This window comes from Talpa europaea (genome assembly GCF_964194135.1).
Source record: "Talpa europaea genome assembly, chromosome: 16".
NCBI classification, from domain to species: domain Eukaryota; kingdom Metazoa; phylum Chordata; class Mammalia; order Eulipotyphla; family Talpidae; genus Talpa; species Talpa europaea.
The window spans coordinates 11,036,498-11,064,104 of NC_140084.1; the positions used below are offsets into that span (position 1 = coordinate 11,036,498).

General features: G+C 45.2%; 1 protein-coding gene across 1 annotated transcript in view; it reads left to right on the top strand.

Moving 5' to 3' along the window:
- Window positions 1–27,607, top strand: part of HYDIN (HYDIN axonemal central pair apparatus protein) — a gene marked incomplete at its 5' end in the record, with an annotated part of 266,133 nt that overhangs the window by 134,432 nt on the left and 104,094 nt on the right. Inside the window, 7 exons of the mRNA XM_084256586.1 lie at window positions 17,044–17,178; window positions 18,102–18,183; window positions 20,133–20,240; window positions 20,496–20,705; window positions 22,708–22,845; window positions 24,894–25,071; window positions 27,213–27,337. Coding sequence (XP_084112712.1) covers window positions 17,044–17,178; window positions 18,102–18,183; window positions 20,133–20,240; window positions 20,496–20,705; window positions 22,708–22,845; window positions 24,894–25,071; window positions 27,213–27,337 — 976 coding nt within the window. The remainder of the gene's footprint in view (window positions 1–17,043; window positions 17,179–18,101; window positions 18,184–20,132; window positions 20,241–20,495; window positions 20,706–22,707; window positions 22,846–24,893; window positions 25,072–27,212; window positions 27,338–27,607) is intronic.

Consider the following 27,607-nt stretch of genomic DNA (forward strand, 5'->3'; position numbering starts at 1 on the left):
TAGGCACTCCCTGAGCAGACTGTCAGGAAAACATAAACCACTCCTTGGCTAAAGGTCACTTATCAGATTCATCAGCACTAACCTTTCTTTTCCAATTAGGATTCTTCTAAGCCTCACAGTTAGTAAAAGAAACAAAAGAATCAAAGGGGATTTTCTTTTTCTTTTATTAGGCAGACTATGAGGATGCCTTGATGCTCAACCTTCCTGCCTGTGCCTGCATACAGACATCTGCTGTGTGTGTGCACTCGTGCATGTGGGGGTGAGTTGGGCATGCATGTAGGAACATGTGTGTGCAAGCATGTATGTGTGCACATGCGCAAGGGGTGTGTGCATGTGTGTGGGAGTGAATGCATGTGTGTGCAGTAGTGGGTTATGTGTGGGTTGTGCATATATGTGCATGCATGTGTACACATGGTAGTGAGTGTGTGTGTGTGTGTGGTTTTGTAGGCATTTCTGACTGACATTTAAAGCAGCGTTGAGCACACACTTCCAAGTTGGCCATTGTGACACATATTAGTAAAAACAAAACAACATAAACCGGACAGGCGTGCTAAATAAGCACTGTAGAAGAAGAAAAGCCAGCCGCTGCCTTAGAAGCTGCTGGTCTCAGTTCATGCCCGTGACAGGCTCCCAGCCGACCTTGGTGGGCCCCAGTCTGTGCCCTCACGCACCACGTGAACTGGGAGGCTGGGCTGAGTCGGCGCTGGGTGCGCACGCTGGCCCGCCAGCGGAGTCTGCCTCTCCTGGGTCTGTCTCTTCTGCCTGACTGCTCAGTTAGGGGAGAGTGCAGTGCTCCAGGCATCTTTGTGGCAAGGAACATGAGGAAGCTCAAGTGGCAACCAGCCTTTACTTCTAAGAGGCCAGAAAGGGCTGCCCCGACACTGGCTCGGCTAGCATCTCCGCCCGGTTCACAGCCTCCAAGCCGAGGTGATGCCAGAAGCTCCATGGCTGCCTCGCCTCCAGGGAAAGCTCTGGCTTTTCTTTTCCAAATCAAATTATAAATAAACGGAACATGAGAGTCCAGGGGAGCCCAGCTCTGCAACCAAAGAGCACGTGTTGTTCTCACATTGGTTCTCCTGTGACACGCATTAGCCGTCCAGTACTGTAATTGAAGGAGGATGGTCGAAAGGCCGGGGAAGGACTAGGGGAGACCTCGTTTTCTAGATGCTTCCATGTTTCTCTTCATTACCCGTCAATTTTCACTGCCTCAGGAATGGAGCTTTTGTAAGATGAGTTACATCAGTGGTGGTCGCAGTCCTGGGCCATGGGGTAGGGTGTGGCTAATGAGAATCCAGGCTCTGTCCTCAGCCATGGGCCCTGTGCCCTGGGTTACCTGCCTGGAAAGTGGGGATAATGTCAAAACCTAAGAGAGTTGTTGTGAGGATTAAGTGGAAGAAAAGCTGAAGTCCGTGACTGTTTGCAGGGTGCCTCCATCCCCTTCACTCCTTTGTAACAAGCGCTATTAAAAGAGAGCTCCCCAGAATCTGACAGTGTGGGTGCTGGATCCACAGACACCAAAACCATGGGCCCAGACCCCTTTTTCTCCTGACAAAGGGTGGCAAATCCCAGAGGTGCCTTTCAGATATTTTCTCCTGAAATCAGACCAAAGCCGTTTTAAGGACACAGGAGCTCTCCGGGGTGCAAGGGCTTCGTGTGCTTCTCACTGGCCTCAGCTTTAGTCCCTTCCATAAATATCCTTCTAGCTTCCCTGCAGGCCTCACTCTCAGAACCCTTTTAAGCATCTGTGCTCCTGTTTTTTTTTCGTTCTACCTCCCAGAGAAGTTTGGATAAGAGACAAGCCAGCATGGCGCCCTGGGGCCAGGGGGGAAGCTGCACTGATGAGGGAGCAAACGGGTCAGAAAGGAAACAGAAGCGGTGACCACCGCTGGCCTTGGGCAAAATGCCCCGTCCAGCTGTTCTGCCCTCCTACCCCCTTTCTTCCCTAGCGCTTGTGTCCAAGAATGATCTTTTCACAGCCCAAAGAATGAATCATGCCCCCACCCCTGTATGATTTTTTTCTTGCTGCTATAAACAAATCACCATAAACTAGGTGCCTTAAAACTTAAAACACTGTACATTGATTTCTTTCTGGTTCTGGAGGCCAGAAGCCTGGATCCATTTCACTGGGCCAAAAGCAAGACAGACAGGGCCACATTCCCTTCTGCTTCCTCTAGATGATCTGGGGGGAAGTCTAGGAAACTCCTTTTTCTTGCCTTTTCCAACTTCTGGAGTCACATTCCTTGTATTCCTTGGGTCATGGCACCTTCTCTGTCTTCAGAGACCACAGCATAACATCTTCCAATATCTCTTTCTCTGCTGACAATCCCACTGGTCTGGTCTGGAGTATTATCACCCTTTTACAGGGACACTAGGGATTATATCATTGGATGACCCAGATAATCTGGCACAGTCTCCTCCCTCTCAGGATCTGCCACTTAATTACATTGGCAAGGTCCCTTAAAAGGTAACATATAAGTGCCATGTAAGGGAACAGTCATAAGTTACGGATACTCAAACATGGACATCTGGAGGATGTCCATTATTCAACTGTCCAGACCCCCCAACTCTACCAGTGTCAAGTTCCCATAGTCTCTTCACTCTCTCCCAGTCCAAATTGGTTTTTAAAAAGGAATCCAGGGCCTCCCGGTGGCACAGTGGGTTGAGCACAGTGCTGTGAAACTGTCCACAGCCTCTGCAGCACATGTTCGATTCCCGGCCGGCCAGGGAGATTCCCACATGGCGCAGCAGACCTTTCCTGTCTTGCCCGCTACCCCCCTCAGCAATGCTGTCTGACTGTCTGCCTGTTCTGCTCCCTGCTCTGTCTGGTGAATCCTCTCACTCTCCTGTGCCACTGGCCTGTACCCTAGCTCTTGTATAAATAAGAAATAAGTAAAAAAAATCTAAAAATAAAATAAAAGAAACCTCCACTATTGATGACTTTATAATGACCTGTGAAATCTTTTTGTTTGTGAGTACTAGCAAACTTGACTCAAAGTAACTTTAAAAAATATATTTTATTGGCTTATATAGAATGTCTAGGTATAGGCTTCAGACACAGTTTGATCCAGGGCTCGGGCAATGTCAGCTGCACCTTGTATCTCTCCCACCATCTTTTGGCTCTGCATTCTGTTGGGTTGCCTCCATTCTCAGCTAGGTTCTGCATCCTCCTTGGCCAGATGATTCAGCAGTTCCATCAACTCCAACAGCTCCAGCTAATTATGCCAGATTAATTTCCAGGGGGTGTGAATGGGAAGCTCATTTCTAAAGTAGTCATTGGCAGATGTTTTGCTGCAATTCAGTGACTCTGATTGATTCCTGTGTCCATCCCTGAACTATGACTGGGGGAACCTAGTGCTACCCCTGAGCCAGACTGGAAATCAGACATAGGCTAGTTCCACAGGGAAATCAGAGGCACTGAGTGGAGAAGAAGATGATGGATGCTGGGGGCAAAAAGTAAGAAGCCTACCATAGTGACTGATAAGGCCCTTGTGTCTTCCTTCTTAGTCCCAAGCTAAAGAAATGGCCGTCTTATTATAAAGTTAGGTTCCAGATGCTTGGGAGGGTTTTTGAAGAACAGATCACCTTACCAGGTCCCCAGAGACATGACAGGCTGGTAGACACTCAGACACTGGAAAACCGACGTTTCCACCTGTCCTCAACACAGCTGCCCATCACTGTGGAGCCCAGAGTACCTGCTTCAGAGATACCTTTGATTTTCTAGTTCTGCAGTTTTTAATCTTTCATATGATAGGCAACATCCTTGTCTTTGAAGGCTTAGAATAAGACCACCAGTATGGCCAAATTCATGTCTTAAGTAGGAGTTATTTCCTGTAGACAACTGTTAAATGCCAAATCTTCCCTAAAGAGGTAATAGTAGGAGCATGAGAGAAGATCCTATAATATTGGCCAATAGTAATAACTACAGTTGTGTTCTTATGTGCCAGGCATTGTTCTTCCCCTATTACTTACCTTGTTCATATATAGCATGTTATTTACATATCTCTGTCACATACAACAACCCTGAAAAGATTAATATCTCCTATAATATTATTAGCCCTGTAGTATTAATATCTCCTCTTGAAACTGAGGCCCCAGGTACCTAATCCCTTAACAATGGATCCAGGACTGTGGGTCTACACTGACTGCAAAGCCCCCTACCTTAGCCACTGTCTTCTACTGACATTACATCAAAGCACATTTTTCTGTGTTACTACCATATTTCATTTAAATGAACCTTTTGTGAACATTCTACTCAATTTTGTGCTAAGTGCTATGGGGACTACAAAAATAAATGAGACCCATTCCTAGTCATGTGAATGGATAACACAATGATGGTGTTTGTGATGGTAGTTGGTAATAATGGTGATGGAGGTGGTGGTGGTTGTGGAGGTGGTGCTGGTAAAGGGGATGATGGTGGTGGTGAGGATGATGGTGATGGTGGTAGAGGTGATGATGGTAGAGGTGATGGTGGTAGAGTGATGTTGGAGGTGGTAGTTGTGGTGAAGGTGGTAATCGTGGTGGTGGTGATAATGGAGGTTGTCATGTGGTAGTTTTAGTATTTGTCCAGTTCATACTTAAGTGTTCTCATCCTCACTCCCCATCACTCACTCTGAACAAACCCATATGTGCAGAACATAGGTGTGATGAGAAGTAGAGGGGCAGCTTGTGGGGTCCAGCCAGCTTCCTGCACTTCAAAGGCAAGGACTCCACACATAGCTGGCCCTTCCTTCTGGTCCTTCCTTGTAGTAACAAGTGCTAACAAGAAAACTATTGCAAAACCCTTTGTTTTGAATTTTTTAATATTCAGAGAAAACCCTGTTGACCTCTTTTAAGAATCAAGTTGTCCTGAGCAACAAGTCACTGTCATACAACAAACTAGTTGGAATAGCTGTTGACCTTGCTTCAGGAGGAGTGGAAAGCTGAAATGGACACTTAAGATCCACAAACTTAGCTACATACAGAGATTCTGAGACCTCAAAGACCTTGGTAACTCATGAAAACAGTCATAGTCTCTAGCCAGATGGGAGATGCTTTAAAGGAGGAATGAGCAGGGCTTGCTGCGAGTCTGGTTGGGGGTACAGGAAAGGGTACATCAAGGCTGGTGCCTGGACTTTTGATTCAGAGAAGTCAATAATTGACAGAGCTGATAGGTGAGGAAGGAAACACTCCGGGTTTGTTGGTAGAAGAAGAAAGGCCTGTTTCCAGATGAGATTATAATAAGGCTCCATGAGTATCTGACAGACACCCCCATGGAGAATGAATTAATGTAGAAAATTAATTGGGCTCCTTCAGCACAAGGCATGGTGAGTGGGAAGGTGTTGTATGGTGCCAGATTAACAATAGAAATAGTTTCCAGTACACAGAACTTCAGGGATGCATTTACAAATCTTCTTACACAGATTTATAAATCTGTAGAATGTTAGCTCCTCAGGACATATTACAGCCCCGTGGCCCTTGGCGCCATCTGTTCATTGAAGAATATCTGAAGGCAACAGGAAATGGCAACGATAAGGATGAAAACCTGAGTTCTTGTTCCAGGGAGGATAGGGATGAGCACTTTTGTCATCACCAGGCTTTGTCCTTTTCACTCTGCAGATGAGATGCTAGGAATGTGCTTTCTCTTGTTACCATTCTGTGATTCGAGGCCCAAATTGAGGCCTGCCTGGAGCCCTGCCTCTCCGTGATTGGAGGCTGCTGTCTGCCTTATTAAAGCAAAGTAGAGGGGAATGGTCTTTTGGGAAGACCAAATCGTCTTCTCTGCCTCCTACATGGTTGGTTTGGGCTTGCTCAGAAATAAGAGGACAGGCACTGAGACCTCGCACGGCGGGATTTTCAGCTGAGGCTGAGAAGACAGCGGTTATCACTAGACAGTTCAGAGTGGGCTGTGGGTACCTCCAGAACACGTCACTATTAACTCAGCCTGGACTTCTTCAAAGTCTTAGAATTGGATGCCTTAATAATAAAATATTTTTTTTAAAAAAGGAGAGAACCAAGAATGGAACTTTTATTTAAGGCAAGCTATTTTATTAAGGTAAAATTAGAGGACTGAGTAAAGATGGCTGAAAAGAAGACACAGTAAGAGAATCAGAAGTGGTCATAGAAACCAAAAATAAGGAATTTGAAAGAGAGAGAAAAAGAGAGCGAGAACACAGGAGGAGGGTTGGGGGAATAGTTCCACTTCCAGTAATGTTGTGGGCTAGAACATCAATTAACTTTTTTTTTTAAGTTAAGGTATCAATGAACTAATAGGAGTAATAGGAATTCCCACAGAAAAGGTCCACAGAGCCATGCCGTTTCGCATTAGTTTGCTAGAGCAGACTTGACAAAGTGCCTCAGCCTGGGAGGCTTAAATACAGAAATTAATTTTCTTACAGTTCCAGAAGCAAGAATCCTGAGCTCTAGTTACAGGCAGGGATGGTTCCTTTTGAGGCCATGAGGAGAGGATCTGTTGCAGGCCTCTCGCCCTGGCTGTGCTGGCAGCCTTCTTCTCCCCGGGTCTTCCCTCTTATGTGTTTCTTCCTCTGACAAGGACACCAGTCGTATTGGGTTGGCCCCTCAGGATCTCATTTTAACTGAACTATCTCTGAAAAGATCCCATCTCCAACTAGTATGGTCATTTTCTGTGGCACTGGGAGGCTAGGACTTCTACTATATGTATTTTGAGGGAGAACAGTTTAGCCCACAGCAGTGTTGAATAAAAAATTTTAAGCAGTAAAATATATGAGGAAATATATGAAGAATAAAAAGGCCATGGTAGCAAAAGCCCACAATGAGCAGGGTGAGCTTAGCAAACTCACGGCAGGGTGGCTGGGGTTGGGGGGGTGGTGCGGGAGAGGGAAGACAGAAAGAAAATCCAAAGAGTTGATTCTTGCTATAATGAAAACTAAATACTGATTGTTATATGAAAGTTCTTCCAAGAATTCAAGGAACAAATAATTTCAAACTTACTCAACCTCTTTTCCAAGAGAAATAAAAGAGAAAATATTACCCAACTCATTTTAGGAAACTAATTTAATCTTCATACCCAAACTCATTAAGCCAGGTCAGACACATAAATATTTCAGACCCTTCTCACTCATTAATTCAAAAATAAAAATGCAAAATATTCATCCAAATGTTAGCAATCTGAATTCAACAAAGGATAAAAAGACAGGACGTTATGACCATTATTTCAAGGATGCAAAATTGGTTTCACATTAGAAAATCAAGTAATTTAATTTACCACATTATCGTATTAAAGCAGAAAAACCATACGGTCATCTTGATAGATTTAGGAAAAAAATATTTAAACTAAACAACTGTTCATGGAAAAATTCCTCTACCTGATAAGTTGAGAAAACTATAAAAATTCCAGAAACAGGACAAGTGTTACATTTCCATTCAACCATTTACTCAAGACTCTAGCCTATGCAAGAATATATGAAAATAAGTAAAAGGGACTAGATTTGGAAAGGAAGATGTAAAACTGCCATGTTCCCACACAGAAAATTCAATATCACCTACAGGCAAATTATTAACCAGAATTTAGTGATGATGATGAATGGGCATGTTATGAAAGTTGATTGCATTTTCATAGAGCAACAACAAGTAGAAAATAAAATGCAATAAAAAATGTACTTATGACTAAAGTTAACAAAAATGCAAGGTATTTATGTATAAAATCATTTTATTAAAGTTGTTAAAGATGTAAGTAAATAGAAAGTAAGTAAATGGTGAAACATACAGTGTTCTTTGATTTAAAAGACTCAATCTGGTAAAGATGGCATCATGTCTCCCCAAAATGATCTCCAGCTTCAGGGCAATGCCAGCCAAAATCCCAACAGCTTGATCCTGAAATTTATGTAGAAGAGCAAAGGGAAGAGACTAGTTAAGCCCCTCTAAATGAGGAGGTCTTTCTCCACCAGATTTCACTTCACTATAAAAATATAATATTTAAAGTGCAATGTTGGCTCATAGATGGGGAAATAGCATAACAGAAGCAGGCCTATCTATATATGGAAATAGTTGAAATCGTAGAACATAGGAGAGGGATGGCTTATTCAGTAAATGATCCAGGGACAATCCATCATCTATAAGGACAAAAAAAGAACAAAAATAGATTCTAAACCCATACTCAACAAAAAATGAAATCTGTGTGGATTAAAGATATAAATGTGGAAGTCAGTTTTTAGACTTGGAGTAAATGTAGGAGAATGTCTTGATCTCTGAATAAGGAAGACTTTCTCCAACAAGAAACAAAAACCACAAGACCATAATGACCATATTCATAATTTCTGCATGTAGTTTAAAAACTTTTCTTCATCAGAAGACACCATGAAAAGAATGAAAAGACAAGTCACAAGCCGAAAGGAGGTTTCAGCATACATACTACCTTCAGATTAATTAGGGCACAGAGTTTTTAAGTATGCCTTTGAAGGAAAAACCATAATTCAGTTAAGTAATGGGAGAAAATGAGTAGTTAGTTCCCAGGAGGGGAAAGACGAACAGTCCATAAAGATAAAAAGATGTTCCACCTCATTAGTAATCTTGAAAATGGCAATTTAAACAACTAGACACCAATTGCATACCCACCAGATTGAATAAAATTAAATGTGATGGTTTGAGTATGGCTGGGGTGTGGGGGACACACACTCAAACCTGGCTGTTGGGGTGCAAACCGATACAATCACTTTGGAAAACCATTTGTCATTTGCTGGTAAAGTTGCTCAGGAACATTCCAAGGCCTCTGGTTTCATGTCATCTTGCTTCAGCTTCTCTCTCCAGTTTCACCTTTCCTCCAGTTTTCCCTCAGAAGTGTTTTTTTCTTGGTGTGCCCTTCCTTTCAGCTCTGTGAGCTGTCTTCTCAGGCACACTGCCCTTCTGGATTCTACCATGCCCTGCCAGGTGGCTGGCTTCCCCCGGCCCACCCCTGTCATCACCTCATTCCCATCCCTCTGACATCTGTTGCCAATCAAAGCCAAACTTTCTATCTGTGCAGGTCTCTAGCAAAATTATTAAAAAGTAAGACTTAGATCTGAGATGCTTCTAAGGAGGGTACGGGGAATAAATCTCCAAGCACTCCATCTCTTTGCCCTCAGCTCAAGCCTTCCACATCATAGAAAGCCTTTCTCTTGATCCTCTTGGTGTTGTGAACGCCAACTCTGTAAAGCAGTGTAAGAAAACAGCACACTGGATGCCACATTTGCTTCCCGACCGAATTTAAGCTGCTGCTGGCCCCTCTCTGAGATCAGACTCCAGATGAAGCCCTTCCTCATTCCACATAAGCCTTTACACCTTTTCTCTTTTTGTGGTAAAATTGCGTCACATCTACAAAAATGTCTATAAAATAGATGACCATCCATGACGACTGTAAATGCATTACTAGTAAATTCAAAGCCCCTTGTGCTGTGTGAGGCCAGTCTTCAACAGAACTGCTTTTGCTGAGTCCCCAAGGCCCCAAGAAGCCCCCCAGGGCCCCTGGAGCCCATCCACCTAGAGCCTCCTCTTCCACTAGGCTGGGCCAACTGGTTGACCCGAGGCGGGGGTGGGGGTGGGGGTGGGGGTGGGGGTGGGGGTGGGGTGGGGGTAGGGAAGGTGGTCAGATTCTCCTCCGGGACCGGTAGAGGGCAGTCTGGGAGACATCTCTCACATCTGACCTTCAGAAGCAAGTGCCTGACTCTGTGGTGGGCTTGCCTGCGACTCAAACCCAAGGCTTCATGGGAGAGAGACCTTGAAGAGGGTGGGCCTTCATCACCTTCCTCATCTTTCACCTGAAAGTGATCACTGCGTTAGGGATCACGTAGTTTGTGGCTATTTGTAGTTTAGTCCAATTTCCTGAGACAGCTTATCTGATAACCCATAGAGAAATGAACTAGGCTATTTTCATTTTCATTTTGAGTGTTGTAAAACTTTTTGTCCTGCTTTTATGTTGCTTTGGAAGAACTCCCGTTACTTTATTATAGATCCATTCTTTCTGAGGCATTTTACCATCCTCTCTAGTATCAACCATCATTCTGGTTGATGTCCAGTGTAAGCAAGCTGGCTTATAAAGAAATGACTGGAAACTATCTGTGCACATCTGAACCTACTCAGGGTTATGTCTGCTGGGCTCATTTAGTGATCTGATTCTCAAACAGAGCTTACTTGATTTGTCTACGTGTTCATTTTAATTAAATCTCCCCAAAGCTAGCTACATCTACTGAAAACTAGACATTAAAAGTGACTGACTTAAAAACCCATCTGGTTTTGAAAGTAGAGCTTTGAAGCTGTTAAGAAGGGAGACTTCGCAGCCTACCTGTTCAGCGGCCTTTCTAAGAACATGTAGCAGTGGGGACACCTTCTGGAGCTTCTATGGAAGTGGTCATTTCCCACAGAAATCCCTCTGGAAGTAGATTCTGGGCACCTTCCTTCACTGCTCACCTCACAGTGAACTCCTTGTGGGAAGTCACTTCACACCTAAGGAGAACCAGGTCTTGCTTTTTCTTACCTAGATACAATCAGGATGGTTTTGTCTTTTTCCAAAGAAATATTCTAGACAATACTTACATGTTCCTGAGGTTGTGGATTCCACCTACTTCTAAAATAAAACTTTTTTAGACTTTTTTTTGTGGGTGACTGCCATAGGCAAGGCATAGCTGTGTGACCAAGAAGAACAAGAAGTCCTCACTTGTTGTGCAGCAGAGTTGTGACCTTTAGAGGCTGGCTGACTTAGCTGGGCCACCCAATTCTGTCACCTGGAGGCCTGAGGACCATCCTAGTACCTACCTCATCTGGGTAGGAGTTAAAGAGATAATGCTTATTAAGTGCTTAATACAGTACCTGGTAGGAAGTACATGATGAATAAGGGCTGGTTGTAGTTACTTAACTAGGGCCTGTCTTCATCTGTTCAGACCTCTGTAACAAAATATCAGAGACTGGGTGGCCTATAAACAGCAACCTGACAAGTCCAAGAAGGTGGCACAGATTCAGTGTCCAGGGAACCTGCTTTCTGGCTCACAGAGAGCATGAGGTTTTCACTATGTGTCCACAGGTGGAAGGGAGTAGCTTTCTGGGGTCTCTTATGTAAAGACACAAATCACAATCCCCAGAGCTCAGCCTTTGTGACCTAATTACCTCCCAAAGGCCCCACTTCCTAATACCATCACTTTACGGATTAGGATTTCAACCTATGAAATTGGGGGGACTCATACATTCAAGCCAGAGCAGGGCTCTTGTTTTACCAGCATTCTTGGTGACCTTCTTGCTGCCATCTTTAAGGCAATGGATTTCAGCCTTGAAGGCACATGAGAATCAAGTGAGATCAGAACCCTTGTGGGGGGACTGAGATCTCAGTTGTTCTTAAAGGTCTACAGGTGATTCCAATGGACAGTTGCAATCCCATTGGGAAACCTTTAAAAGATAGTTTTACCACCCCCTAATTCCTGAGCAACTTGAGTTTCAGCTACTCTATTATGCCCCCCCCAGCCCCCACTGTCACACAGTGAGTGGCTAGTTGGAAGCATTCCGGGACCTCGGAGCACCAAGGTCCCCACAATGACTATGTCTGCAGTGCTTCCCCTCTTGGGGGGGGGGCAGAGCTAGATATGCTGGTAGGGAAGGCACTGAGCCAGCTCCATCTGTTTCTGTCTGTCGTTTGCTTACCAATGTGGGAGGTCCAGCAAGTGTAAGACCACAAAGCCAGGCAATAAATATGGAAACGTGGCTAGGATTTTGCATTTGTGCCCAGAGAGGCTCAGGAATTTGCCCACTTGTGATATGATTTCAAACAATGATTATAATCTCCCATTACAAGGAGGAATTGGGGCCTATCTAATCTGGAGCAGGTGTGTGATGTGCAGTTGGAAGGAGGGAGGGAGTGTAGGGAGTAAAAGCATTAGAGAAGCAGAAATGAGATCACTTGAAGGAAGAATAGGGATGTAAAAAACCACCTGACAGGATCTGACAAGCAAAGATGAGTGGTGTGCTTGGCATGGTGCGCGTGATACATTAAGAGGAGTGGACTTAACAAGCGTAACAGCAGGAGAAAATATCTCCCCCAGTGAAACACGGTGTTGTGCAACCATCCCAGGGTGGGCAGGCTGTTGATTCAGGCAAACGGAAAGAGAGTCTTGGAGCCCTCAAAAGATTTGTCAGGCATTTAGTGCTGAAGCAGGGGGCACAGGGAGACCAGCAGGCTGGGAGACCAGCAGGCAGGGAGACCAGCAGGCAGGGCAGTGGGAGGGGGCTGGGAGGCAGACAGCAGCCAAGCCTCCCAGCCCCCATGATCTCACTCCCTCTCTTGCTTCTGTCTGGCCACTCTCTCTCCCAATCTCTATGTATCTCTCCTCCCAGGAGTCCATGTTTATATATGCACATGCCCCCTGCTCTCTGGTTTCTCACCCTGGATATCTGTAATCATAAGTGCATGTGCCCCGTGCTCATGTTCCCAAGCACCTTTTTACTGCAATAACACAATATCACATGTGGGCAATGGAAGTTAGGAGGAAAACAAGGTCGCCGGTGGTAGCCATAGAGGCAGCACAGCATACACTGCTGTGAACATTTTCTCTCCTCTCTTGAAATATTTGCATTCACGTGTTCATCCTATAGTTAGTTATTGAGGGTGTGTGTACAGAGTGCTGTGCTAAGGAGAAACAAAACCAATCTGTATCTGTTAACTTTTGCCACATAACAAAACATGTTATTGTTTAAACATCAAACATTTATTAGTTCTCACCAATCTGTCAACTGGCTGGGTGGTTTTCAAGTTGCCGCTTGTAACACATCCTGTTACTCCCCATTGGCCAAAGAAGTGACTTGGAGAAACAGCCTCCACCTCTGGGTGGGAGAAGAGACAATGGCACAGTGCAAGGGGCTATGCTTACAGAAACTTGGGGGCCATTTTTCAAGTGATTGGGTACAACATCTGATGCAAGATTCAGACAAAACCATACCTAGACATGTCAGTGTCTACCTTGTCTGAATTCCAGTAATCTTGCCCCTCATCTGCAATCCAAAAATGATGGCCCGCCTCCCTCCTACTAACCCAAGCACCCTGACAAGTCTGTGCATGCACTAAGCATCACCACGCTTGGACAGGGTGGCTTCTATTACTCATACAGTGCCCAGGCCACAGAGTATGTAAGTGGGGACTCCACCAGATAGCAAACCCAGATCTACAAACCCCCTACAGGTTTGCACTGAACCCCGTGTTTTCTTACTGTGGGGGTCCTCTGTCTCCAACACTTAACCACTGACCTTGGGGTCCCCTGTAGCAAGAATTGGTTTTTGCATCTTCAGAGTCATGCAGTACTTGAAGGGGATGCCCTGGAAAGACATGGTGAACCTTGGACAAGCAAGCTGTTGAGGGAAAGCTTTATAAGAGGGTCCAGGAAGGAAGACAGGGCAGCTCCATGTTGCCCAGGCAATGCTCCTGAGAAAGGGGCATCTTCTAGTAAAGGGAGGTCTAGACAGTGCTAGACCAACAGCCTCTGCTACAGGTGTTAAGTCAAACGAAATTCAACAGCTTGAGCCCAACTGAATCTTCTATCCACTCCCAGAATCCAGGTCCAGTGAATCAAGGAATTGGAAGGTGCTATGTCTATGCCACGGCCGTCCCTTGTTTACATGACCTGCCCGACGCACAGATGTCCAGCAGACACCATTCCAGCCCCAAATCATGTCCGAGCCACAACACATGATATTGACTGAGATCCAAGCCTGTCCTTTGGGTTTCCATTTTGATGCAACACTGCCTCCAGTGACAGGGGAACAGGAAATCAGAGCAGGAGACTTTCTAAAATTTGCCTGATAAAAGATTGCACTGGTCCTGACTTCTCCCAGAGTCAAAAATAAAATATGAAGAAGGAAATTGCTGAGGCCATACTGGTGCCCTCGACACTGTGTATGACAGGCACCCACTCCCACCACCACAGAAGGGAGGGCTTCCTTCTGGCTCCCCAGTGGCTCTGCTATGGAAAGCTCTGGAATTGGTGCAATATTGATTTTCCTTGCTTGCTACGCACTCTCTTTTAAAAATAACTGAATCTAATCCAGTTTGGGTCAGCATAACAGGAAAGTAATCATCTGTTCCTGAGGGTAGAATGAAATCTGATCCAAAAAGCTCTACCAGCATTCTATTTCCATTTTTTGAAGCAGGTTTCAATTTTGATGATACGCGGAAGCCTTCATTATGATAAAGGTTTCACTGTCTCCTGCGGCTCTGTTTGGTAGAAGCGAGGGCTGCTTCCCCAGCCTCCTTTGTTTGATTCCAAAGAGCCCTCTCACTTCCCAATTGTCCTGTTTATCATTGTTAACCGAGGTGTTGTTTTTCCTCAGGTCTGCAGACATTCCCCAGCACTGTATTTTTTCTTTACACATATTCCCATATGCTTCCTCCCAATCCAACACAGCACCACAGGGGGTGCAAATGTTGGATGAGAGAGAGCTATTATGTGGGGCAGCAATCTGACAGAGTCTCCCCAGGCATCTCTGGTGATCTGGGGTGATTTAATAAGAGCTCCGAATCATCCTCTACTGATTTTCACTGTCCCTGACTGGTAAAGCTGAGTGAGAGCCCCGTATTAATTATCAGTTCCAGTCCTCAGCTGTCATGTTTTCATTCCTACCCATGACTTGTCCTAAAACTGGCTGCATCTTAGAACCACCTGGGAAGACTGTTAAAAATCTCACTCCTGGTTATTCCCTGAGACCTGCTGAATCCAAATTACCCAAGAATGAGGTTAGAGAGTCTTTATTGTAAGGAGCTTTCCAGCACCCACTGCAGCATGGGTCCTCTGCCAAAGTGTGTCAGCCAGAGTCAGCTGGAGACATCTGGTCTGGATAAGCCACATGGAAACTCATGCAAGAAGATGAGTTTCCCCACTCTTTTCCAAGGCCATTGCTGATGCGAATGAGGTGGCGACAGGCCCATGGAAGTTAACTGTCCTGCATGAGGCTCATCCATGAGGCTCATCCGTCCATCTGTCCATCCGTTCATCTGTCCATCCATCCATCCATCCATCCATCCATCCATCCATCCATCCATCCCTCCCTCCCTCCAATCAACCAAGCATGTATTGAGCTCATGAACTGTATATAAGGCCCTGGGCTGCGATGGATGTAAAGAGATAACACCATGGATTTTGCCGTCCAAGTGCTCACAGTTCTGTAGGGTGAGCCCGGCCAGGGCAGAAGCTTGTCCATGGCATTTCCAAAGGTGCTGTGAGGTGACCCATCTTCTTAAAAAGAGCAAGCAGGGTTCAGCTCAGAGCCCTCACCAGACAACAAAATAATGTCATTGATTTTTTTTCTCCTTCAAATTGATTTTTCTAAATATGGCAGATTAAACTTTAGCTTTTTCATTTACAGAAATAATATAAATGTTGCTTTAAAATTAGCTTGTTCATGAGTACCACAATGTGCTGTCACCCATGCTCACCCGAATGGTTGAAATGTAAAAGACTGAATATCAAGCGTGTGTGAGGATGCGGCCTCTCTGGGGCCCTCACACATCACGTAGAATAGTGCAAAGCCTCTCGGAGCCCTTTTGTTAGTTGCCTTAATGTGGAACATACATCGACCCCAACCCAGCAACGTCCTTCCTAGTACTGTGCCCAAGGAAAACGAAGCCATATGACTCCACACAAAGACGTGTACCGTGCTGTCCATAGCAACTTTGATCATAGCACATAAACCCCAAAAACAGCCTAGGTGTCCTTCCGCAGGAAGACAGAGAGCAAACACAGGATGCTGCTCAGGGCCAAAGGACAGGCCCTGCTTACTGGAATCACAGAGAGCAACCTCAGATACGTCATGCAGAACCAGCTGAAGTCAGACACAAGAGGATACATAGTTTTTATTCCATTGCTGTGACGCTGTACGCAAGTCTAATCTATAGTGATAAAAAGCAGGTGTGCGTTTGCCTGAAGTTGGGGTGGGGAGCTGGTCTAGTAGGTCAGCTTGTAGGGTGATAGAAATAGTTGGTGTATGAATGTGGTAGTGGTAACACACAAGCATACATACTTGTAGAAACCCATCACGCTGTATGCCTAACATGAGCGCTTGTGTTTGTGAATTGTTCCTCAGTAAAATTGATCCATATTAGGTGATGCTCGCTGTGGCAGAAATCTGGACATTGGGTGTGGAACACCGCAAGTTTAAAAATGGCACCCAGGGACACGACAGAGTAGATGGTGTCCTAAAAGGAGTGCGGGTGAAACACGGGGAAACTCCAGCAGCAGGAGGGACGGCTCCTGATGGGCAGATGGGGCTGCTGTAGGGCTGCAGGAGTGTCACATAATCTATGACGTTGCTGCTGAGCCTCTGCAACCACGTAGAGGCCTAGCTGGAGTAGAGTGCAGGTGGAGCGAGAAGGAAGATAGAAGAGAGATGGGTTGAAATTAGTATCAAGAGTTTGAGATGGGTCAGGGAGGGAGGTCATAAAAATTCAAAAGCACCCTAAAGGGAACAGGAAGAATGGGGGTTACTCTACTGCTTTGGCCCTTGTGACGTCCAGAGCCCTTCTAGTGAGTGACAGCTGGACACATGGTCTGGGGCGGGTGCAGGCCCCAAGTTGCCCCCCATCCTCTGGCCAGGGCCAGCTTGAGGCAGACAGAGAGAGGCAAGGCCGGGCTAGTCACTCCAGGACTCTGAGTGTGAGCTCCTCCCATGCCTGGCCCTGGTCCCAGCCCTACTTTCTGGGGACCAGGGAACAGGATCCCTATAATTCATTTGTTCATGACCACCCTCGTGCCCACTCCCACCAAGCACTATACAGATACCTTGCAGATTCAGGCCCTCAGGGACCTCACAATCCAATAGGGATGTGTGAGGGTACGCCCAGAGGGCAGTGGGAAGTCAGAGGAGAGACACCTGGCTCATATGGGAGGGGGCGGTCAGCAAACACTTTAGGAGAAAGTGAAAGTAAGATTTGAAAAAGGCGAGTCCCAGGGAAGGTGGAGGGCAGCCCCTGCTAGACCTGCCTGGTCTGGCATTTGGGGCTTACCCTGAGAAACCAAGCGCCCCCTGGGCAGTGCCTTGCAGCAGCTGAGGTGTGTCTGTGTTCCTTCCCCAATGCCTTTGTAGGTTTGTGTCGTGGCCAGGGAAGTCCAGCAGTGCCACCATGTCCCAGGTGGATTCTGTCGTGGTAACCTCAGCATCTGTCAGCTCGCCAGCAATCCCAGTGATAGAGTCCCCTGAGATCGATTTAAGTGACTTTAGGTAAGTCCAAATGCAAAGGCAGAATTATTTTTTTTAATATTTATTTATACAAGCACTGGGTATAGTCAGAAGCACGGGAGGGTGAGAGAATTCACCAGAGCCAGAGCAGGGAACAGAACAAGCAGACTGATGAAGTACACTGCTGAGGGGAGCAGCGTGTGCAGCAGGAGAGGTCTGCGCGCCATGTGGGACCCTCACCAGCGGCCGGGTATTGAACAGGCGCTGCAGAGGCTGCGAGCAGCTTCACAGCCCAGTGCTCAACTACTGCACCACCAGAGAGGCCCAGAATTAATTTTTTTAATAGCATCCGTTTGTCTGCACTAACTTCCACTCTCAAGTTCATCCCTCATTTATTCATTTAACCAGCCAACAGTTTAGCGAGTGTCTTTGTGGTAGGCCCTGGTAGGCATCTCGGATGTGGAGTTGAAAGTCATCTCTGCTCTCAGGAGGTCGTAGCCTCCCAGGTCCTGGGGGACCTGAGCCCTTTCTGTCACACTGTCCTCTGTGTCTGCCAAGTCAGGCCAGCCAGAGTTCGGTCAGGGGTAGCAAACAGAGACGGATCTGACCATAGCCTAATATGATAGCCTCACAATACAGTACTCTGCTAAATGATGACACTTAACATTGGACACCAAGGACACATCCAAATTGTCTGAAAAAACACTGGAACTTCCCAAAATGTTTTGTCAATCAGACATGGCCTTGATAGACCGGGGATGAAGGGTTGGAGCCTACGGGAAGTTGACCAATTTGAGGCCCCTAGGCTGCATATTTGGGAGCCAGAGAGTAACAGTACTGACTGCTCAATAAGGGTGTCCTTTAGTGAGAACCGCCACTTATACTTGGGGGCACAGTGGAGGGAAAGAGGAGGATGGGGCTCTTCAGCTGCTGGATGAGTGACTCTTGTTTTGTTAACTCCCCAGGACCATCCTTGTGAGCGAAGAACTTATGTCTGAAGAGAGGGAACCCAATGTAGCCCCAGAGCTCCCGGTGAACACGTCAGATGTACGGTTGCTTTTCCCTGGGGCAGGCTGGCAAGTGGAGGGTCCTTCCTGTGGAACGAAAGCAAAGCCAGGGCCAGGGTGGCTGGGGTTTGGTGAGGATGAGGCTGCCAACTTTATCCAAGTCACTTCCCAACCAAAAACCCAGCCAACACCTCAGCAAGAGGGAGCCCTGGACCGCTCACCAAACAGATGTTCTTTCTGGAAAAGCCAGTTATCTCTAAACCCTGCAAAAGGAGAAATATTTGTATCAATAATTTCATAGTAAAAACACAGTCGGCGGCGGGTGGGCTAGCCAGAGGGTTGAAAAATACATGTTTAAATTCTCCCAGAATGCTGGCCTAAGGAAATCATCAGAGATACGAAGATTTATGCCCAAACAATGTTTGTTACAACACTTTAGAAATAGCAAAAATCTGGAAAAGCAAATTACTGTCTGTCCGTAATGATAATAGTCTTTTAAAATAGTGTTTGTCTTCAGTGGAGGCAGAATAGGGTAAGCGAGCATTCATGCTTGGTAGGTAGGACTGAATTATTATAGCCTCTGTGTCATACAGTACTGGCAAGGGTCTCAGAACTTCGTTCCACAGTTCTTCTGCTAAGACAGGTTTGTCGAGAACCACCTTTATATTTGCATTGACATGTGACTGCTCTTGTAGGCAGCCGCTTTGTTTGCAGAAAACTCGAGATGCATTGGAAACAACTGGAGGAGGTTGGCTAAATAAGTCACATCTGTACAAGGCAATACTCTGAGCAAAATGAGAAAGTTCTCTAATGCTGATTTGGAGCATTCTCTATAATTAAGTAAAAGAACTGCATGCATAGTGGTGCAGAGTATGCTCCCACTTATATAAAGATGAAAGTATATGAAAAACACATTGCATACGTCTAGGTTTTACACCATTTTAAGTTTTTTGTTTGTTTGGTTTTTAAACATTCATTCTTTCAAGTCTCCCAACAGCCCTGTGAGGTGGGTGCTATTTTCTTTCCCCACTTTACCAGTGAGGGGACACATCCACCAAGCTGTGGGCCTGTCTACCTCCTAATAAGTCCTCAATAAATAAAATAACTAAATGGAACATAGAAAAAACACAGGCCATGGTTCCCTGGGAGAAGGAATCCTGAGGGCTGGGAAATAAAGATGGGGTTTCATTACCACATTTAATTATTATTGTATCATGTTGTAACATCTATTTTTTGAAGCATTTTAAGTGATGCTAGTAAAGAATAGTCATGTGGGAGGGTGGCACTTATAATGTCAACTGAAAAATGAGGATACAGCTATGTATACACCACACGCGCACACACAGAGCAGTATAACCCAATGATTGATAAATATTTTTGTCTTTGGAGTTTTTTGTATTTTCCAGTGTTTTTAGAATATGTGCATATTAAACTATTATTGTCCCATAGTTAATTTTTCCCCTCTTTTCAATGATGTTGATTATAGTATACTCAAGACTTCAGAAAAATGAAAGCAAAAATATTTAAAACCCCAGCATTCCTAGAAAAGTGCTATTAAGCTTTAGCAGACAACCTCTCAGCTATCTGTTTGCATGTGCAGGTCTCTGACTGGATTACACATGCCCACACTTCAGGAGTGCCCCACAGGCATATGTAATTTGATGTGAACAGAACAGCTTTTTCACTCACTCATGTCCCTAAATAGTCTCTGCATCATCTACTTTACATCACACATCATGTGTAGTGACCTCCTATTGAAAGGCCTTTAGTTTGCTTCCAGAGTTTTGCTTTTACAAATAACACTGAGGTAAATATTCTTATAACTTACATTTTGGACACTTGTCCAATTATCTCCATAGGGAAAAAAATGCACTATCTTTAATGTACTACATGCTTCATTTTTCGGTTAGTGATGGGGAGGAACCCATTGGTGACTTATCGCGAACACATGCTAGTTTTCTTCATCCTTCTAATGTCTGGGAATTACAGATAAACTCTACTGAAACAGAAGAATCAGTCTCAAGCCAGAGTCAGGAGTTTCAGGAATCCATACAGCAATATGAACAGGAAGACATGCTTACCATTGGGATAGAGGAAGTAAGTAGCACCTCATGGGCCCTAAAGGTGTTCTGACTGAGCACCTGCTCCAAGTTAGAAATTTAAATCATGCCAGAGCACTGTTATTGCCATCCCCCCCCATCATGTATTTTTAGGGTGCTGGGCTAGTCGCCTTTCATGGAGTCAAAGGAGTCAAAGTCGGGAATTCATCTGTAAACTGACTTAACTTGAACTTACCCTTTGCAGACCCTTCATCCCAGTGGATGCTCTCATGGCCGGTGACTTTCTCTGCAGGTGTTTGATATTCTGCCCCTCTATGGAGTGCTGCCCCCACACAGTAGCCACCAGATCTCTTTCACCTTCTACGGGCACTGTGACATCGTTGCACAGGCGAAAGCTCTGTGTGAAGTGGAAGGAGGGCCCACCTATGAGATCACACTGAAGGGAGAGGCGTCCTTGGTCAGCTATTCCTTTGACACCACAGACATTAACTATGGATTGCAGGTATTGCCAGCCATGGGGCGGAAGTTTGCCTTAGACATCCATCCTAGTCCTTGTGCACTCATCTCCACTGGCGCCCCAACCATCATTGTCTCACTATTATCCCATCTTTGATCCTTAATCTGCCTCCCTAAACCTGAACATCCTCCCACCACCAACGATTAGCCAGATATTTTCACTTGCTGTTCTCACTGTCTCTCTGGAACTCAGCATGTCACTGCCATTTGCACCTTTGCTCTTAATCCTGAAGTCCATTCCAACTCTGCTGTTTCTTTCAAATAGCTCTACTACCCTCTCCAGCCCCGAGTTTGCCATCTCCAAGGCATTTTCCACTGCACTCAGTCCTTCACCTCCCCACGTCTCTAGCACCCAGGGGTTGCTAATCCCAATGAGTGTCTTTTCCCTTCTCATTGTCACTGTGGTTACCACACTCGAGTCTCACCAAATCAAGCTGAAACGATCACAGCAATTCTTCTTAAAGTTGCTGTGCATACGAGTCACCCAGGAATCTTGTTTAAGTGCAGGTTCTGATTCAGTGGGGCTAGGAGTTGAGCCTAAGCATTTGCATTTCTAGCAAGCTCCCAAGCAATGCTGATGCTGCTGGCCTACAGACCACATGCAAGCAAGGGATCACAACACACATATAGCTTCTCCCAAGAACCCAGCCAAACATTATTGTCAAGTTTTCCCATTATTGCATTTTCATGCCATCAATCCTAGACTCATTAGCTCCAGCAGCATGTGGGAACAAAACACAGTATTGAGAAAAGAGTATGGTTTTATAGTCTCATCTTACTTTCTACTGACTGTAGCCTTGGGCACATTGCACATCTAGAAAACAGGGATTGGGTAGCCACACCTATGTCACCAGATACCAAGTGTCTGGTAAACTTTGTTTCTCAGAATTCCCCATTATAACCCATTCATTATTTGTGGCCAAGCTAGTTTACCCCCTTCCCTAATAACTCCCTCCCTTCCTGTCTCCATGATTCCTCTTATATTATCCCTCTCATCTTCCACCCTGCCAGCCCCAAACCCTCTTGTGCTCTAAGACCCAACTCAGTTTCACCTCTTGGTTCTCTCTCTCTTACTTTACATATTATGGCACTCAAGTATATTTGCCATAATATACTGTACTTTCTAATTTTCACTTTGGAATAATTGTCTGTTAATTCTCTGTCTCTACAGCTTCTCTTCCCAATCAGATTTTGTGTTTTGTACTCAGAGACCTTATGCTTACTAAATTTAATGTCATAGACCTCCATTATGTACATGTGGCATCTGCATATGTAATTACTATGTATGTGGCTTGTCTGTTTTTATACATTAAAGATTGTGCCTGAAATCAAATTCACCCAACATTTTTTGAGACCTCATCCATTGCATTGACTAATAAAATGCTCTATCATTCCTTACCTCCTCAGCAGTTGGTCCTCTCAGCAGTTGGTTCTGTCTGAGCTTAGAGTATTTTCTTTGAAGTGGCCAGTTCTTACCCTAGCTTGGCCTAAGAATCCCTGAAGTGGCCTCAGTTTCTTGTTATTGGACCTGCTGAACCAGCATTATCTAAGGCAAAATCTAAAAGAAAAGGACATGTCTGACTTATTGTTGTCATATCTCCGTATAAATAGAAAATTTTATTCTAGAACATTCTGAACTCTGACCCTCTTTCCCTCCCAAAACTCACATTTTCTTAGTGGAGAAAAGCTTACTTTGTGGTGAAACAACAGGTCCATGGAGATTAGATGCCCACCCCACAGTCATAAATCAATGACTAAACTAAATCAATTGTTAGAAGATCTAAGATTGGAGCCCATTTTCCAGGGTCTAGTGCTCCTCCTGCCTCAGTAGTCACCTTTACTAAAATGTGAGTCTGCCTGCATCTACACCTTGAAAATACTAATCCATGTCTGTGAGGCGTGTCTATCTATCTGCCTTTGTCAGGGTGATAGCAGCACCCCAAAGCATGGATGGCAGAGGGGTCGCTCTCCCCCTTTTTCTTCTCAAGCTATTTGACCGTGTCACGGAGAATGAAATCACACTGAAGAATACCGGCAAAGTTGGTTTTGAGTTCAAGGTTCTGAGTGACCATCAGTCTTTGCCAGACAACCTTCTGCCTGGAGTGCCGCTCATCCTGCCTCGCTCAGTGAGTAGCCTTCCCGCTCACGAGGACCTCGGGAGACTGGTGTACAGGGCCCAAATCCAGATCTGGGAGTCCTAGCCCACAGGGGCCAGCTGAGTGCAAACCTCCAATCCAAGCAGGTCTTTCTGAGAAGAGCCATTCAGGTCTGCTGAGTTCGTCCTTTCTACACTGCCCTCTTCTTTGCAGTTGACCTTTGCTTTTATGCATCTAAATGGAATTTTTTTTACCCTGCGTGTTTTTCTGTTTTTTACCAGCTATCCTATAATGAGGCCAAATTCTCATTATGAAAATAACTGTTTAGAGAATCCCATAGTATACACGGATGTTGAACACAGGACAATATAAGGAAAATTCCCCGCTCCGAATTCCATGAAAGAACTGTGTTTGCTAGAAAAATACACTAAGTACTCAAAATAAAAGCTAAGACTCATGCCCCTCCCCATGCCCAGGACATCGAGTGCAGGGAGAACCCCTCTGTGGGAAGCACGGGAAGGTGGTGGATTGCTCCACTCAGGGGTGAGAGAAATAGAGAATGAGAGTGTGAGGGCAAATCCTGGAAGACTACAAAATATTGCACCCTCTGAAATTTGCCCCCAACTTGTGACCCTTCTACACACACACACACACACACACACACACACATGCGCGCGCGCGCGCACACACACACCTTAAAATATGCAAAATTTCATAAAATGTATTCAAAATTATAAGGGGGCCCATTCAAAAAATGACTTTTAAAATAATTCTATCCAGACATTAGTTTCCCCTGTTGTGCCTTTTACAGACATGTATAGCCTTGTGATTTTTTTTCTCACTTTTATTTTCTGACTACTAATCTGGAGATTATATTTTGTGACTTTATTGATAATTTTTTAAGTTTTATGTGATATTTGAGGTATGTAAAAGAAATTGACGGAGCATATTTGACTTATAAAGCACAATAATAAAACTAAATCCCCTGAAACTAACAGCCATCCTGGTTTAAAGCCATCCTATTGAATGGGATTAGGCTTTATCTTGAACTTTATAAAAATAGGGTCAGAAATATAATCCTGTGCAATTTGCTTTTTTAACCAGATATTGTGTTTGTAGACCAGTTAGTTGTTGCATGTAGCTATCATTCATTTATTTTCACCACTGAATAATATTCCTTTTATGTTGAAAATAATTTTCCATTTTCCTTTTAAAGCGTATTTGGGTGTTCTCCCCCAAATTTTGCCATTAGAAACAATCTTGCTACAAATATTCTTGTATAGGTCTCCTGGTCCTCAGGTGAAAACTTTCTAGAAAAATTTCCCTCAGAGAGATTTCTGGGTCATGACCTATGTACATGTCTAATTTACAAGGTGTTGCTAAAGTGTGTTTTTCACAGTGACTGTTCCCCTTGCTCCCACCAGATTTGTCTGAGTTGCTTTTTTTTTTTTTTTTTTTTGGAGATTTATTTATTTTTATACAAGAGCTGGGGTACAGGCCAGAGGTGCGGGAGGGTGATTCACCAGATACAGAGCAGGGAGCAGAACAGGGAGACAACAGAAGTACACTGCTGAGGAGAGCAGCGGGCACAACAGGAGAGGTCTGCCGCACCATGTGGGATTCTTGCCGGCCAGCTGGGATTGAACCTGCACTGCAGAGGCTGCGGACAGCTTCACAGCACGGCGCTCAACCCGCTGCGCCACCGGGGAGGCCCTGAGTTGCTTTTGATGTACATTCTCACCAAAATTTGGTAAAGTTTGCCAGTCTTGTGGAGTGAAAAAAAAAATGTATTATGATCTTAGTTTGCATTTCCCTGGTTCCTTATGAGAACGAGCATCTGTTACTGTATTTATTTGCCATTTGTGTTTCCTCTTTTATGAAATGCCTGGTCACATATGCTGCCTGTCTCTGTATGTTGGCTTGCCTTTCCTTGTAGCTTCAGGAGAGTGAGTCCTGTGGGGTGAGTGTGAGAGGTGAATGAGCAGCACAATACCCTTGAGGATTGTCTAGAAGGCCTAGTGCCAGAAGCAACATCCACTGGAGATTTTAAAGTTATCTCTGGTCTTTCTGCCACATAGGGGTTTATCAGCTCACATAGAGAGCAGGTGTTGAAGGTTTACTACTTACCTGGAGTCCCTGAGGTCTTTCAAAGGAGTTTCCAGATACAGATCGCCCACCTGGACCCAGAAAGCATCACTCTCAGTGGAGAGGGAATCTTTCCCCGAATCTGTCTCGATCTCCCCAGGAACCTCAAAGGTACTGTGACCTACTGTAGTATTTCCCCACTGGGGAACAAAAGATGCATTTTAGGTTGATGGATACTTGTGGTATTTGCTTGACAGCCCTCTCTAGTTGCCTTCTGTGTTAGTCTTCCATTGCAAAATCAAGTTGAGAGTCGAAATTGTTTGGGAGTCCAAAATTAAGACCCCTAGCCAATTCTGCCGTCACTGAATTACTATGGAGGATTCAGGAAATTACACCTCCAAAGGCCTTTTCCTCTAGCTAAATCTCTCCCTGCCTCTTCCTTCCCAGGAGCACCCTTACCCATGGCCATCGAGAAGGCAATACCATCAGGAGTAATGTTCTCAAAACACAACTCTCCAGAAAGGTGGCCACAGACTTCTGGCCCCTATTTTCCATTCAAGGGGGGGTGTGCCCACATGCCTGTCTAAGGCTTTCCCTGTCACCTCTGGCCCCAGGAGCCAGTTCTCGGTACCACAACTTCATTGATCCCAAAGCTCAGTGGAGCAGCTCTCAGTCATATGCTTTCTCTGGCTCTGTCCTCTAGGCTGGCAGTGCAGGCTGACGGGCCATGAGATGCTCCCCACTCTTCTTCCAGAATCCTTCCTCCAGCTCCACATTCCATTACCCGCCCCAGACTAAGCCAGCACACCTCAGCCTTTCCCCCACCCGTACCCCAAAGTCACTTATTCACCTCTTGAAGGTCACCCATCAAATCCTAATTGTGCCCCCAAAATATGAACACAAACATTGGTGAGTCTTAGGGCACACTAATTACACTCCAGCCTGGAGAGTTCCAGCCAACATGTCAGTCCGACCCCACATGTAACTGCCAAGGAGGAGAAGCTTTGCCATGTGGCTGAAAACTGTGTACCCAGTGACCCCATTAAGGCAGGAAACATGGTTTGGCCAGTGCAGGGCTTTAAAATCCTTCAACTTGCAAAGTATTTGGATTCTCCCTTCAGGCCTAGTCCCCATAGTCCTCGCACCACCATAAAACCCGTGACCCATCACCACAGTCCCTTGTGCTCTTCCCTCCCCTGGCTTGACCTCCTCCACCCCCTCCCCTGCTACGTGCCTCAGATTTACAGGGAGAAATCAAATACTGTACAAAAATTAACAACTGTGTAAGGAAATAAATGTAATAAAAAATAATAATTTGAAATAAAACCAAGGAACTGGGAATTTTGAAATTCTATGACGGTATAGCTCTATAATCTCTAATTGAGTGAATAAATTGGTAAAACAAAAAAAAATTAAATCTTCAATGTGACTGCCACCAGCTGGGTCTTCTGTGCTCCAGCCCCCGCTTCCCCTCGCTTTACAGCGGACATGTGAATTGCTTTGCCTCCTCACCCCTCCAGCATTTGAATTTGCACTGACTTGATGGTGAACTTGGGTGGCAGAAATCTCTCCTCTGATTGCCTCCCCTCCCTGATTTGGGGGATTGTAGCTTATTCAATGTAATTAAAGCAACTTGACCCTAATATGTTCTTTGTGTCCAATGAGATTTAATGTGCATGAAGTCTAAATGAAGGCGTCCAGCACGGAGGGGGTCCCACATGCCATCTTCAGTGCTAGAATGGGGGAAGGACCTAATGAGCCGGTGGGTCACTCTGCAAGTGACTTTGGACGTCGCTGCCATGTCCTTGAGAGCCGCAAAAGCATACTCTCCTAAAACTCAGTGAGGTCTCTGGAAAATTCAGCTCCCTTACAAATGACCTCCCCCTCTGAAATAAAGAAAACATGGCCCATGGAGTATCAAATAGTTCATTTCCCTGCTCACTGCACTTTCCCAGAGCTGAGGGTCAATGTTTTAGGCAAAGTCCATATTTTCCTGGGCCTCTCTGGTGGCGCAGGTGGTTGAACGCAGCACTGTGATGCTGTTCGCAGCCTCTGCAGGGCTGATTCTATCCCCGCCGGCGTCAGAGCAACCTACATGGCGAGCAGAGCTCTCCTGTCTCGCCCGCTGTTCCCCTCAGCAGTGTATTTCGTCAGTCTGCCTGTTCTGTTCCCCGCTTTGTCTCTGGTGAATCCTCTCACCCTCCCGTGCATCTGGACTGTACTCCAGCTCTAGTATAAATAAAATAAATCTTTAAAAAAAAATCCGTATTTTCCTAACCATCCTGATTTACTTCTCCTTCCAACTTCCACAGGAAATGAAAAGTATGAAACCTTTTTGAACCAGGCCAAGAAAAACCTAGAAAAAGAGTACAACAAATATGAAATATTTGATCAGTTTGAGATGGCCGAGGAAATGCCTGAGGACGAATCTTCCGAGGTAAGATTGGCCTCATTGTGCACAGAATGTGTGTGGCAGTGGTGCAGGACATGCACATGGTAATCTGTAAAACAGAAAGAAAAAACAAACTTTATAAAGCAAAAAGGAAGGGAAACAAAGAAACTGAGGAGAACTGGAAGACATAAGCAGCCTCCTTGTGAACCTGTAAGGGTTTTGAACTTTATCCTCAGGATGACGGGAGGTCATTGACGTGTTTCAACAAGGTCTCTGGGTACTCAGATTTGCATTTTATAAAAATGTATACAGGCC